The 13,638-nt window shown below is 49.1% G+C and overlaps 2 protein-coding genes across 2 annotated transcripts; one reads left to right on the forward strand and one right to left on the reverse strand.

Annotated features, from left to right (window-relative positions):
* The first annotated feature begins 542 nt into the window (after positions 1 to 542).
* On the forward strand, positions 543 to 10,516 carry DIABLO (diablo IAP-binding mitochondrial protein). Its single transcript, XM_016153813.2, has 6 exons — positions 543 to 666; positions 1,470 to 1,596; positions 5,755 to 5,886; positions 6,608 to 6,718; positions 6,892 to 6,988; positions 9,686 to 10,516. The coding sequence occupies exons 1-6, from the start codon at positions 617 to 619 to the stop codon at positions 9,880 to 9,882; spliced, it is 714 nt and encodes a 237-aa protein (XP_016009299.1). The 5' UTR covers positions 543 to 616; the 3' UTR covers positions 9,883 to 10,516.
* A 149-nt stretch (positions 10,517 to 10,665) lies between these two features.
* Positions 10,666 to 12,969, reverse strand: B3GNT4 (UDP-GlcNAc:betaGal beta-1,3-N-acetylglucosaminyltransferase 4). Its single transcript, XM_016153812.2, has one exon. The coding sequence runs from the start codon at positions 11,836 to 11,838 to the stop codon at positions 10,774 to 10,776; it is 1,065 nt and encodes a 354-aa protein (XP_016009298.1). The 5' UTR covers positions 11,839 to 12,969; the 3' UTR covers positions 10,666 to 10,773.
* Positions 12,970 to 13,638: the final 669 nt, after the last annotated feature.

The following is a 13,638-nucleotide window of genomic DNA, read 5'->3' on the forward strand; positions in this document are numbered from 1 at the left end:
GTATTCGATGGAGGTTGGGCATGGGCAGGAAAGGTCCTCTTTTTGCACTCAAGGTCTCCCGGGTGCCCCGCCCCGCAGGTCCCCGGGCCTCCGGCGCAAGGCGATGCCAGCCTCGTCCACCATCCACGTGCTGCAGCTGCTGCGGGAGCTGCTGGCCTTCGTGCTGCTTAGCTACACGGTGCTCATCGGGGCGTTGCTGCTGGCTGGCTGGACCACTTACTTCCTGGTGCTGAAGTGACAGCGCCGCCGGCCCGGCTCCCCGCCCCTCCCGTCCTCACGCCCGGGCCTGGGCCGCCTCTCGAGGCGCGGCCCCGACCCGGGCCCCAGTCCAACCACCAGTCACGACGGCCGACTTTGCTGCACCCACTCCACGCCCTCGGACCCAAAGCCGGCCGTGCCCCGCGCGGACGCTCCGGCCGTTGGGTACCCGGCGCGGCCGTTAGAGCCGTTACCCTAAACCCCGCCCCCTCCTTCCCACCTGTCCAATCCTGGCTGCTCGCTCGGGCAGGGGCGTGGCCATGGGGCCAGGCCCTCTCCGGCAGAGGCTGCACCCCGCCCCCTGCTTACGAAGTGACGTCACTTCCGGTGTGTACGCGAGGCGTCCTCCCGCCCCGGGATGGCGGCTCTGAGGAGTTGGCTGTCGCGGGGCGTAGCGTCCGTGTTCAGGTACCTCTGCGGCCGTGTAGGAGGGCTGGGCGGGAGGCGGGGAGGCCACGCACAGGGTGCGGTAGCCAGGGCCGCGGCGCTGGCCTTGCCGGCGCGCGCTTCCCTCCTCTGTTGTGCGGGCCGCGATGTCCGAGGTCTGAGGACGTCCCGCCTCTGCCCGGGCCGGAGGCCCCCGCCCCCTCGGCCGGGCCCGGGATTCACGGCTTTTCTGTTATTCCAGAAATAACAGCGACTTCCCGCACACTTCGGCTGTCTCCTTGGGTCGACGAGCTCCCGCTGGCTCGTTGGAGCCCTTAGGGGAGAGTAGGGGGAGAAGCCCGGGCGGGCGGCGGGTCGGTAGAGGAGGTTTCCCCTGAGGGCAGGAAGGGCTCCAGGAGCTTGTGAGTCCCCTAGCGGCTTCTGCGGGCAGCAGTGTCGGGCGGGGACTATCAGAGAACCTTGCCTGAGCCCAGAGCCAAATCCTGCCTGCGGAAGCGTTTATTTTGGCATGAGGTTTTTTAAAGTTTTGAGAACCGCATCTTAAACGTCCATGCCTCTTACCCGTTAAACTCCAAAACCTTGCGGCCCGCCTTCCCGCGCGGCAGCGGTTCGCGAGAGCTCGGTAGCGGTTGTCTCTTTAGCGAGTCCAAGGTTTTGCGGTCCACCACGCTCCCCACCGAGCCCTGTCCTCTGGAAGGCCAGTCGTACACCTTCGTTCAGGTTCCTGCGTGGCCCCAGTTTGAGTTTCCAACCCCTGCAAATAAGTCGCAGAGACTTTTACAGATTGGTGGTTGTGCCTTATTAAATTCAACCTCTACATCTAGGTACAGACAGTGTGTACCTGTGGTGGCTAACTTCAAGAAGCTCCGTTTCTCAGAACTGATAAGACCATGGCACAAAACGGTGGCAGTTGGATTTGGCGTAACCCTGTGTGCGATTCCTATTGCACAGGTAAAGTACTGTCGTGTCACTCAGTGTTTCTTAGGTCTCGTCTTCTGTACCGTGCCCTCTTAGAGTCTCAAGTGGGCAATGAATCATCAGACAAGCTATCATAGTCTTACTCAGTGCTTCCCCCGCCCTCCACACATGATGGTATATCTTCTACTGTACTAGCATCTTTTCAGGGCTGAGCAAACATTAATCCCATCTTGATTGCCTCTTTTGGTAGGAAGTGTGTTAAGTTGGTCAAATTGTATAATGAGGAAAGAGAGGAGAGTATATCAACAATAGTCTGTCATTCAACAAAAATTTATTGACTTTTTTTAATTAAGCTTATTGGGGTAACATTGGTTATTGACATTTTTTTGTGTACTATACACTGAGAATATTAGAGCAAAACCAAGTTCCACTCTCAGGGAGAAAATCAACAAATATAAAATACCGGGTGATGGTAAGTTATGCAAGACAATAGGGTAAGTGGATAGGGAGTGCCGGGAGGGAGATAGGGCGGTCAAGGTGACCTGAGAAAGTGAGGCATGGTAATGTTTTCGGGAAGAGCTTGCCAGGCAGAAGGAACTCTCAAGTGCAAAGGCCTGGAAGCAGCAGTATGCACGATGTGTGTGATAAACAGCAGGTTAATGTTGCTGGAGTGGAATTAGGAAGAGCGCGCGCCATAGATGAGGCCAGAGAGTAGCCGAGGGTCAGACTGTGTGTTCTGTACTTTGTGGGTCATTGTAAAACTTTGGATTTCATTCTGAAAAGGAAGCCATAGAGAATTTTACAATAAGATTATTATGATCTGACATAACTTTTTTTTCAAAAAATATAGACTTTTAATGGATGGCAATACAATATTCATCTGAGACTGTTGTGTCAGACTGGAAAAATAATTTATTATAGAGTTCTTTGGCAACCTAATTAGAAAATGACATCTATATACTTCTGTTTCTTCAGTTATGCAAAGAAGTGTATTTGTTTAATTGACTGGATCCTATTCCTGAAGACTTAAAAATATAAAGTAGGAACATTTTAAAGAAATATAAAAAATTCAGTAAATGAAAAAAATATTTCCATACTGGTTCTCTTAAATATGATAAAATCAAATTTTAAGCCTTATCAAATAATAATTTGTGGATTCTGCATAAGCAGTGTCAATTTCAATAATAGAGGTAATTTTGTTAAACTGATTTTGAAAGTAGAGGTTTCTCACTGGCTCTGTGCCCCTCGGCAGTTATTTTTTATTTCCATCCTCCCTCCCGACTCCTGTTTGGCAACCATCAGCTTGTTCTCTAGGTCTGGGTCTGTTTTTGTTTTGTTTATTCATTTATTTTGCTTTTTTAGACTCCACATAAAAGTGGAAGTGCCAATCTTTTTCTGCCAATACCATACTGTTTTGATTATTGTAGCTTTATAGTATAGTTGATACCAGTGAGTGTGATGCCTCATATTTTGTTAAGATTTGTCTATTTGGGGTCTTTTGTGGTTCCATATAAATTTCAGGATTAGTTCTAATTCTAAGAGGAATGCCATTGGTACTTTAATAGGGATTACATTGAATCTCTACATTGCTTAAGGTAGTAAGGACATTTTGACAATATTAATCCTACCAAACCATGAGCACGGTATATCCTTCCATTTATTTGTATCTTGTTTGGTTTCTTCAGTGTCTTATAGTTTTCAGAGTATAGGTCTTTTGTCTCTTTGGTTAAATTTATTCTTAGGTATCTTATACTTTTTGATGCAATTGTAAATGGGTTTGTTTTCTTAATCTTCTGATCATTATTGGTGTATAGAAATGCAACAGATTTCTCTGTATTGATTCTGCATCCTGCTACTTTACTGAAGTCATTTATTGTTAGTTTTTTTTTTTTTTTTTGTAGAGTCTTTACGATTTTCTACATATAGTATTGTGTCATCTGCCAACATAACTCTTTAAAGGTTTGCTCTGTGGAACTAGGAAGACCAATAGGAGTCCAAGTGCGAGATGACGATAAGTTGGGCTATAGTTGGGCAGCAGTGGACGTGGGGAGAAGCTGGCCAAATGTGGTCAGTAGGAGTTGCTGGTAGATTTGATATGGAGTATGTAAGCTTCATTCCAGTGCTTTAAAAAGGACTAAGCAACTGAAAGAATGGAGTTGCCATTTACAGGGATGGAGAGGAGTAGGAAAAATTTAGAAGGAAGAAAGCAAGAGTTCAGTTTTGGAAAAGACAGGCTGAGATGTTTAGTAGACATCTATGTAGAACTGTCAAGTAGAGAGTCGATATGAAGAGGTAATTTTTATTTATTCATTTATTCATTTATTTATTTTTTAGAGGTAATTTATTTTTAAAAACCACTGGTTATATGCTTTATTGGGAAGAACTAAATAGGAAACCAACAAACCTCTTTTTGGTAAAATATTCCTGATACTTTGTCACACCAACAGGATTAATTCATCACCAGTATTTTCAGCATCTGAGGGTCAGTCGCGAGCGCTCACCTTTCCATGTCTCACTTCCACCCTTGTCTCTGCTCCCTGATGAATCTTTAACCCTAAAACCTTACTGGAACACCAGGCCCATTTTTAGCCAATTAGGATGGTGTTTTCTTCCTCCAAAATATTTTTTGAGTTTGTCCTTTCTCAGCTCACATACTATTCTTAAGCCCCATTTACCTCAGTTCCGGGCCACATGACAGGAGCCTCTAGTGATTGTCCTGCAGGAACAGCAGTCCTGTTCTTCAAAACCTGCTTTCCTGCTCTCCATTCTGTGACAGAACTAAAAGTCCGAATAGCTGTCCCTGCACTCCAGTCCCCAGCTAGTCACATCTCCTTGTGCCACCCACTCCACCCAGTCTAGATTCCCAAACATCCCCCGCACGCAACATCTGTGTTTCTTCTAACCCAGATAATCTAGTTGTCTTCAGGCCCAAATCTCACCTCTTTTTAAAACTTGCCCTAGTCCCTGGCCAGCGAGCTCCCTTTCCAATTACTTAGTGTTATATATTTTGATATTTCATGATAATCCATTTGGCATTCTCCTGAGTCAGCAGAGCATATTAGAAATCATGGAGTGAGAAGATTTAGTTCGAGTTCTAGATGTGTGTCTTTTTCATAAAGTTACACAACTACTGTGAGCTTGTGTTTCCTCATCTGTGAAAAAGAAGTGATACTACCTGGACCATTTGAAGAACTGCAAAATGTAGGGCATTAGGAAGATGTAAGTTATCAGAGTATGTCAAAATTAGCTCCTCATAATCAGAGCTAATGTTCTTTCCTTTCTAGCCCCTCAGTGCACAGTATATAATGAATACTTAATTATTTGATTGAATGAAATATAAAGATGGTAAATAAAACTCTTGATTTGTTCATGTATCAAAGGTATTTCTTGACAGCTGCTTTCAACAGCCAGTGATTCTGTGTATTTATACTCTAAATAGCAAAAACAACACTAGATGATAGAGGGATTGGTTTCTTTGTCAGTCTGATACAGTAAATGCTTTGCTGAGGAAGAAAAAGGCAGAATCACATTTATAGTGGGTTTTTTTAAATGTAATAGCTGAGGTCAGAGTGTAGAGCTCCCCCCCACCACCACCATGAAGACCGGATTTGCTGATTCTGCTCAGAATTGCCCTCCCCCATCCACCCATTCACTTGCTAAGATTCAGCTTAATCCTCAGCTCCAGAAAGGCTTTCCTAAACTGTTCTCATTCAGCACAGAAGCGATTGCTCCCTACGTGGGCCTGTGTTGTAGCCTGTACAGGCATCTGCCACAGCTCTCGTGGTACTTGATTGCATTAACTCTTCACGGTCTCTGTAAGCCCCAGCCTCTCCCCTTCCCTGTCTGCAATCTTTGAGAGTAGAGAATATATCTTAGCTTTATATCTCAGGCATCTAGCACTACGGTAATGAGTGAATCATAACTTCATGAAACTCGTTATAATTACTAGCATTTTATATAAAGAAATACTTTTTGGAGCAGAGACTAAAGAATAAAAGTGGGTAAAAGCATACTCTGGAATTATTTTCATTTTTTGACTTAAGTAGCCAAAATAAAGCCTAAAAAGAAACAGCTACACAAAGAAGCACAGTGCAGTTGCAGCATGAGAATTAATGTTTTTCGCTTGGCTGTCTGTGAGGATGTTCTCAGCCCCAGCTTTAGAAGTTGAGTGAAAACGTTTGTGCCTTTCAGAAATCGGAGCCTCATTCTCTTAGTAATGATGCATTAATGAAGAGGGCCGTGTCTCTGGTAACAGACAGCACCTCAACCTTTCTCTCTCAGACCACGTATGCACTGATTGAAGCAATCACTGAATATACGAAGGTAAGTGTCCTGTTAAGTCTCGGTCATCTAGACCAGTGGCTGGCAAGCTGTGGCTCACAGACTGAGTCCAGTCTGGTGCCTGCTCACTTGTTTATGTATTGCCTGTGCCTGCTTTCATGAGCTTAATAGTTGCAACAGAGACTACATGGCTCACAAAGCCTAAAATATTTATTCTTTATTTAAAACGTTGACTAAGTTCTTACCTAAATCACTCATTTTTAGACCTTTACCAGGAATGCTTTTTAAAAGAAGAATCTTAAATATAGCAGCCCAGTTTATAAGATAGGGGAACTGATGTGGTTCAGTTAGGGGTGAAAGGGTCCCAAGTCTCCCAGCAGCGGCGTGGCGGGGGCGGCGGGGAGGGTGTGGCTCCAGGGGCTTCTCTGTGATCTGAGCTGATAGAGTATGGGGATCATCAAAATCACTGAACAGGCTCCTCTGTGTTTAGTTTACCTCTTTCAGCCGCTGGTTTCTCAGCCTTCTGAGTTCCCCTCTGCATTGTAGCCCCTTTCTGTGTCTGAATTTCAAACACAAAAGGTGACGAGTGGAGGTCCTGCAATGGAACAGTGTCCTTCGTACAGCAGTGCAGTGTCAGTGACACAGGGGGCTGAGGAGCCGGGGTGCTGTGACAGGACTTTACCTGGTTGAAGTGTAAGACTCACTGATCCTACCTGTTACGCCTCATTGGTTTTACTCAGACTCGTGTATTCTGTATTCGTAGGCTGTTTACACTTTAATTTCTCTGTACCGGCAATATACAAGCTTACTCGGGAAAATGAATTCACAGGAGGAAGATCAAGTGTGGCAGGTGATCATAGGAGCCAGAGTCGAGGTGAGCAAAGGTTACTAGGCATTTCTGTGTTTGTGCTTCTGCCTCATCGTGATGTCTAGTGTTGATTAAGGCGTCCAACCAGTAACTTCTCTAAATCTACTATTTCGAAGAACCCATTTAAATGTGCTTATTAACCTCTTCCCGTCGTCTGAAGCACTTTGTTGCATTTACAGATGACTTCGAAACAGCAGGAGTACTTGAGGTTGGAAACCACGTGGATGACCGCGGTTGGTCTCTCGGAGATGGCAGCAGAAGCTGCCTACCACACAGGTACATTCAGGTTTTCACTAGGGGGTGCCACTTGAGTTTCCACTGGCCGTGAAAGGAGGGATTTGGGTTAGATGGTCTGCGGCCCAGCATGGCTCTAACCTGGTGAGAAAAGATCCCCATTAACCAGCATTTTGTTTGCACAATAGGAAGAATGATGCCCTTACTGGCCAGTTAGAAGCCAGGTTGTCAAAATGCAGAAAATAAAAAATAATAATAGGATAAAGCTACAACCAATTGGAAAATGTGATTGCCACCAAATGCATTTTAAACACTTTATTTTCTTATAACCCAGATAACTTACGAGTAGCTAGTGTTTGTCTATTTCAGGAACTCCTAATTTCACCTCCCATAGTCCCCTTAAGGTAGGACCTGTTATTGTCATTCCTACTGTACAGGTGAAGAAACCGGGGGACAGGGGGCTGAGTGACTCACCCAGGACGCTGTGGCGCAGGACGTGAGCAGCCACACTGGGACTTGGTAGCCAGGTCGAGGGAACGCTGAAGCCTTCGGTCCTGGTGGCCGGGCTCATCGTCTGCGTCCCGGCGCCCCAGTGCCGCAGACCAGCCGCGCCTGCACCACGGGGCTTGTCGGGCATCATTACCCATCCAGGGTGCTTGGGCAAAAGTGGTTTTTTAAGTAAATGTATTTTGAGGAAAACCCTAGTTTAATGTCTTACCTGAATGATCCCAAACAAGGTAGCTCACAGAAACCATAGCCTAGGACCAGCTCTTACGAAAAAGCTGGTATGTTAAAACACTTTTGTTTTCTGATTTCAGGGTATTAGACTTGGGACTTAAGCACCAAAGCTTAGAAAGCATACAAGAGACGTTTTTTTAAGTAAAAACAAAAAAGAATTTTTAGTTAACTAAATTTAGTTAACTAAATTTCAGAGACTCACTGCTCAAGACCAAAAAAATTAAAGCTATAAATGTTGGTACAGAATGATTTTTCAAAGTTTAACCTAATATATATACACTGAATATAAAATTTGCTCGTTTCCCCCAAAAAATATTCTTTTCAGACACAAATAGAACATGTACAAAATTCAATAATGTGCCGGGTGACAAAGACTCAGCAAGTTCCCTCACACCTTTTCCCCATCAGAAATCAAAATGGAAATTTTAAAATATTTAAATTTAGAACTGTGATGACAAAGGTACTATATAGCAGACCCAGGGAGTTGTAGACAAAGTAGCTTGTTAGAGAAACTGATACCTTTCAGCCATGAATAACAGGTAATGCTCACTGTATCAAGTACTAAAAATAAACTTTTAACCCAGTAACTGAGAAAAAGCGAAATAAACCCAGACAGTTTAGAATAAGTAAAAGGTAGAAGAAGATTAAAAATCGTCAAAAGGGAAAAATCTGGTTCCTTGAAAATAATGAAGAAAGAAGATTTGGCAAGCACGACTTTTCAGAGGGCTACGGTAACATCAGAAAGGACTGCTACAGACATTACGATCTTTATGTGAACCCCAGATTGACCCAGGAAGAAATAGTAGTCAAAGATTCTGTGCCCCGAAAGTGAACACTAGGCCCAAGCTGTTTCGTGGGAGAGTTTTAATCAGATAGTTAAGAAACGTAATTACTGTGTTATGAGAAGTTGGTGGAGAAGATGAAGATAAGCCTCCTGATGTAATACCGTAATTGTATAAAAGTCAGCCTCTGCCTGATCCCAGGCCAGCACCAAAACAAAAAACTATGGTTCAGGATCACTGATAAATACAGAAGTCAGTCAAATAGCCATTTACCCTCAAAATACAATGATAATTCAACATTGGAAAAAACAATTCCTCAAGATTATCTGCCTACAGTAGATTAAAGAACAAAAGCCACCCTCGTAATCATATCACTGTACACCCCCGAAAGCCTTCAGTGACATGTAGTACCCATTTATGATTTAAATCTGAGTACTATTATAAATAGAATTTCTTCACCATGATAAAAGTTAAGTAATCCTACCTAATAGTGACATAACAAGAAGTATTTTCATCAGGATCAGAAATAAGAGATGGATGCCTGCTGTGCTCCCGTCTTTCAGGTTTGTACTGAAGGTTCTCATTGATGCAGTAATCCAAGAAAAACACCCACATTAGAGGTTAATTGATACATGCATACCATATCATGAAATACACTAGCAGCAGGTAAAGGAATGATAGAGCTCAAAAGCATTTAAAAACAAAATTGCAAAATATATGTAAATTTACATGTAAATATATTTTTTGGTCACATTTTAAAAGATAAAAAGAATGCTTTTTAAACTTCCAACAGAGGTTATATCTGAAGATTAGTTGGGGTGAGGAAAGAAACCTTTGACCAATTTTATTAGTGACCTCTTACTAACATTTCAAAAAGACATGTACTTATGTAGTTAAAAATTAAAAATTTAGATTCATAGAACATCTATATTAAGAGCTGTGTAGCTATAAAAATGGTTGTTGGAATTGTATTTAATAATGATAATGATAGCTGCTGATAGCTGGGAAAAAATGCTGGAATGTTGACAAAGAATAAAATGAAGACCTGAATGTGGAGGTAGAAGGTTCTCTGCTCTGCAGAGAGAAGGCCAGCAGGGAGGGCTGGGAAAGTGGCTTCAAGAGGGGCTCAGATGACAACCATGAGTCCCCAGGCTTTCCATGCGTCCCTTCACACCTACCCTGTTTGCCTGCTCAGCTTAATTGTCCCGTCCTTTGACAGGAGCAGATCAGGCATCTGTAACTGCCAGGAACCACATTCAGCTGGTGAAATCGCAGGTGCAGGAGGTGCGCCAGCTGTCCCAGAAAGCAGAGACCAAGCTGGCGGAGGCACAGACAGAAGAACTGCGTCAGAAAACGCAGGAGGAAGGAGACGGGAGGGCTGAGCCGGAGCAGGAGGCCTACCTGCGTGAGGATTGAGGGCCTGAGCCGCTGCCCGTGCCCGCCGCTCAGCCGGGGTAGGCGCCGCTTTCTCTGCGAGAAGGGGAGGCAGGCCCTGCCCTGGCCCGGCCCACCGGGCCAGAGGCCTCTGTGAGCTGTGCGTGCCTGACCCCTGCCCCGGTCTCAGGCTCGTGCTGGACCTGGTTCTCAGCCGGGGCACTGTGCCCTGTTTAACCCTTCCCAGCACAGCTGCCTCTCACCTACCGACCTTTTTACCTCCCACCCAAGGCAGCCTGGCCAGAGACAGGGGTCCCTTTTTTGTCATGCCCACAAGTTCAGTAGCTGTTTTAACCTGTTTCCAATCTTATTCACCTTTCAAATAGGATTTAGTATTTGCTCTCCATAGGGATGTGAGTTTTGGGGAGAGAGGGGAGTCTGTCCTGTTTGTAAGATTTCTTTGTGTTTCTAATACCTTCTGTGACGTGGCCCCACTGCTCTGTAAGCACAGCTCAGGCCAAGGAGGCAAATCCCTTATTCTAAGGGACTGAAAACACGGCGTTTACCTGCTTCTCTCAACAGGACTTAATCCCACACACACTGCTCATGTCCTTTCGAGTTTTGGTATTGTATCGGAGAATAATTTTTTTGAATTTAAAAAAAAATGTGTGTGTCTCTTGGGGTCCCGTGCAGCTTCCCACCTGTACCCCACCCCCCCCCCAGACTGGCAGAACCCCAAGGGCTCCAGCAGTCCCCCATCGGGTTCTGGCAGCTGTGGTTTGGCCCCATTCAACACATGCTGGTATGAGTTAGCCAAGTTTCAGTGTTTTTAATCAAAGAAAAGTTTGGGAGGGGGCTACAAACCCAAGCCAGCATTTCCAGCATGGGTTGAGTTTCAAGGTCCTCAGTTTCTCAAGACAGGAAAGGTAGCACTTAGCCCACCCGCCCAGCACCCCCCTGGAGCTGAGACAAGGGGGCAGCTGCACACTTGAGCCCCTTGTCTGTCACCAGTGCCCACATGGTCCACATCTCCAGGGGACTGAGGCGGTGCACCAGGAGGAGCCTTCTGTAGAGGCAGAGGTCCAGGGGGTCCAGGGGCCGCTGCGTTCCAAATGTCCTGAAGCCAGCGTGGTGCGTGGGACTCAGCCCCAGCTTCCTCAAGCACATACCCACGAAGACGTCATCGATGGGAAAGAGCTTGGTCTCTTCCTCGACTGCCCTGAGGTGCTGCATGGTGGCTTTAGACATGACATACCCCCCACCCCCAGCGTAGGGCGGGTAGTGGTCCGCCCTGTACATGGAGCGGGGGATGAAGTATTTGACCTTGGTGTTCCTGTTAGGCCGAGCCTGGCGGATGACATCTCCCACCAGGAGGTCCTGCGCTGGGTCCAGGCCTTCCAGGAACTGCAGCACATTGGGGACATGGACAAAGACATCGTCATCTCCTTTTAGCATGAAGTGGGCATGGGGACAGGCAGCCGCCACCCAGTGCTGCAGGTGCAGCTCCTTGAGCGTCAGGTTGAAGAAGTCCTCAGCGAAGTCCCACTGTAGGATGTCATCAAACTCGTGACTCTCATAGGCCAGCAGCTGGGCAGAGGTTGTGGGCCTTGCCACTCCTAGGAGGAACACCAGCTTCAGCTGCTGGCCCCTGGCCTGGCCCCACGTGCTGCGGATGGCTGCGCGCCGCTCCACGTGGCCAGGCTGTGACTTGATGGCCAGGAGCAGAAAGATGTCTTCGGCACAGCCTGAAGGCTCCAGCAAGATGGGGAAGTTGCGGCAGTGGCGATAGGTCAGGAAGAGGCGGTGAGGGCTAGGCAGGGACAGGGAAGCATTGGCCACTATGTGGTTCGGTGGACACTGGCTGTGGCGGGGCCCTAGGGGAGCCCAGAAGGGCCGGTGGGCCATGCGGCCCCCTGCCGGCTTGGCCTCCTTCCCCTGGAAGAGCAGGCAGCTGAGCAGCAGCCCAGCCAGGCAGTATAGGACCAGCCTGCGGAGCATGGCAGTGCCTGGAAAGAAAGCTACGTGAGCGGGCCCCGCCCTACTGCCCACCACGGCCTACCTGCCACCTCCCTGGCCCTGGGAGCAGCAGTCACCCACACGCAGCACCCGAGTCCCTACTGGCCTTAGCACGTGTATCCTTTCCAGCAGGCCTCCGGCTCCTCCCGGAGCCCCTCTCCCAGAGAAGAGCCAGCTGTGCCTGCTGTGCCGGCCCTCGCCTGCCTTCTGCCGGCATCGGAGTGCTCTTGGGTCACCGTTTTCCTTAGGACTTGCTGCCATTTTACAACAGCGGTGCCATGAGCATTGTCAGCATTTCCCAGGAAACAAGTACCTTACAAGCCTCTGAGAATGGCACAGAGCTAGCTTCGCTTCGGGATAAATTCCTTCTAAATGTGACATTCGGAACTCTTAGGCCGTCTCTACAACAAGAGTCCGGTCTGTTGGTGGCAGGCCCTGTGTCAGGTGGCTCAGATGATCGCCCCACCAGCAGCAGATGGTGGTGGCCACCACAGAGTCACCCTTCACAGCTGCACGCAGTGGCCTGGGCGTCCTGGGGGTAGGACGGTGTTAGAGAAGCGTTGTGGCCACAGCAAGAGCGCGGAGGCAGGTAGAGCTGGAGACGGCGGGGCTGTACCTGCAGCCAGCCTCTCCTGTCCCCGCCACTCGGGGCTCAGGTCTTCTCCGTCGCCCAGCAAGCCAGAGAGAAGGTGGAGAAACACCGGCCCACAGTGACCTGCCCCGAGGCCCAGAGGAGCAAAGCCAGGCTGCAGCCCCTGTTCGCCTCCACTACCTGTGGACCTGTTCCACAGGCCACTTCTCCCGGGTCTACACACCGCAACCTCATCCTGTTCTCTCTGCCGCCATCACCACGAAAGCATCTCCTCTAGCTGCTAGGAATGTGGCAGGCGAGACAGGCAAGGTCACAGCCATCACTAAGAAGCAACGGACGAAGCAACCAGTGGGAACTTCAGGGAGCGCTGGGAAGAGTGAGCAGTGTAATGGAATCCGGCGGCAGGTTTAGAAAGCCCTCCTGAGCGAAGGCGGTTGAGCAAGAACTGGTGGAGTAAGGCAGCAAGCCCCTTCGAGGCCGGGCCAGACGGCGCCAGGCAGCGGGTGCAGCGGGGGCAGCGGCGCTGGGGGCCGCGGGCGGGAGGGGAGCGGGAGGGTGGGCGGTGGCGCCAACCGCCTCAAGGCTGCAAGGCAAGCGCTGTGATTTGGGCGCGTGCATTTCCGCGGCCTGGGCTGGGATGCGCCGGGGACCTGACTCCCCCTCAGCCCACCCCGCTCCCCCCGCGCCCTGACCCGCGGCGGCGCTCCGCTGCCCGCCCGAACCGACCGCAGCTCCGCCCCGCAGTGCCGGGGGCCACCCTCTGCTCCCCACCCCGCGCCCTCCGTGAACCTCGCGTCAGTACCTGCTAAGCGGCGGTCTCCCTGCCCCCGTGAGCCCTCCCAGCCGGGTTTGTACCCGGCACCGGCGAGTGCACGCCCCGCTCCGAGTGGGGTGCCGAGTCCGAAGGGTCTGCGGTTGCTTCTGGGGTGACAGCTGCTTCGGCTGTTGTGGGGCCGAGGAGCATGACCAGGAGCCCCGCGGGGGACACCCCTTACGGGCCTGAGCACGGAGAGCAGCGCCGCCCGTCGAGGCGTCCGGAGCGCACGACCCAAGGTGGCCCTGTCCCCAACGCCCGGCTCGGCCATTCCGGCCCCAGCGGGGCGAACCGAAGCCGAGAGGAAGCCAGACACCCCTGACCCCGACGGTCCACTGGGGCGGAAGGCCGGCCGGCCGCAGAGCGGCGCGGCGAC

This window comes from Rousettus aegyptiacus, unplaced genomic scaffold (genome assembly GCF_014176215.1).
Source record: "Rousettus aegyptiacus isolate mRouAeg1 unplaced genomic scaffold, mRouAeg1.p scaffold_m13_p_5, whole genome shotgun sequence".
Taxonomy (NCBI): Eukaryota; Metazoa; Chordata; class Mammalia; order Chiroptera; family Pteropodidae; genus Rousettus; species Rousettus aegyptiacus.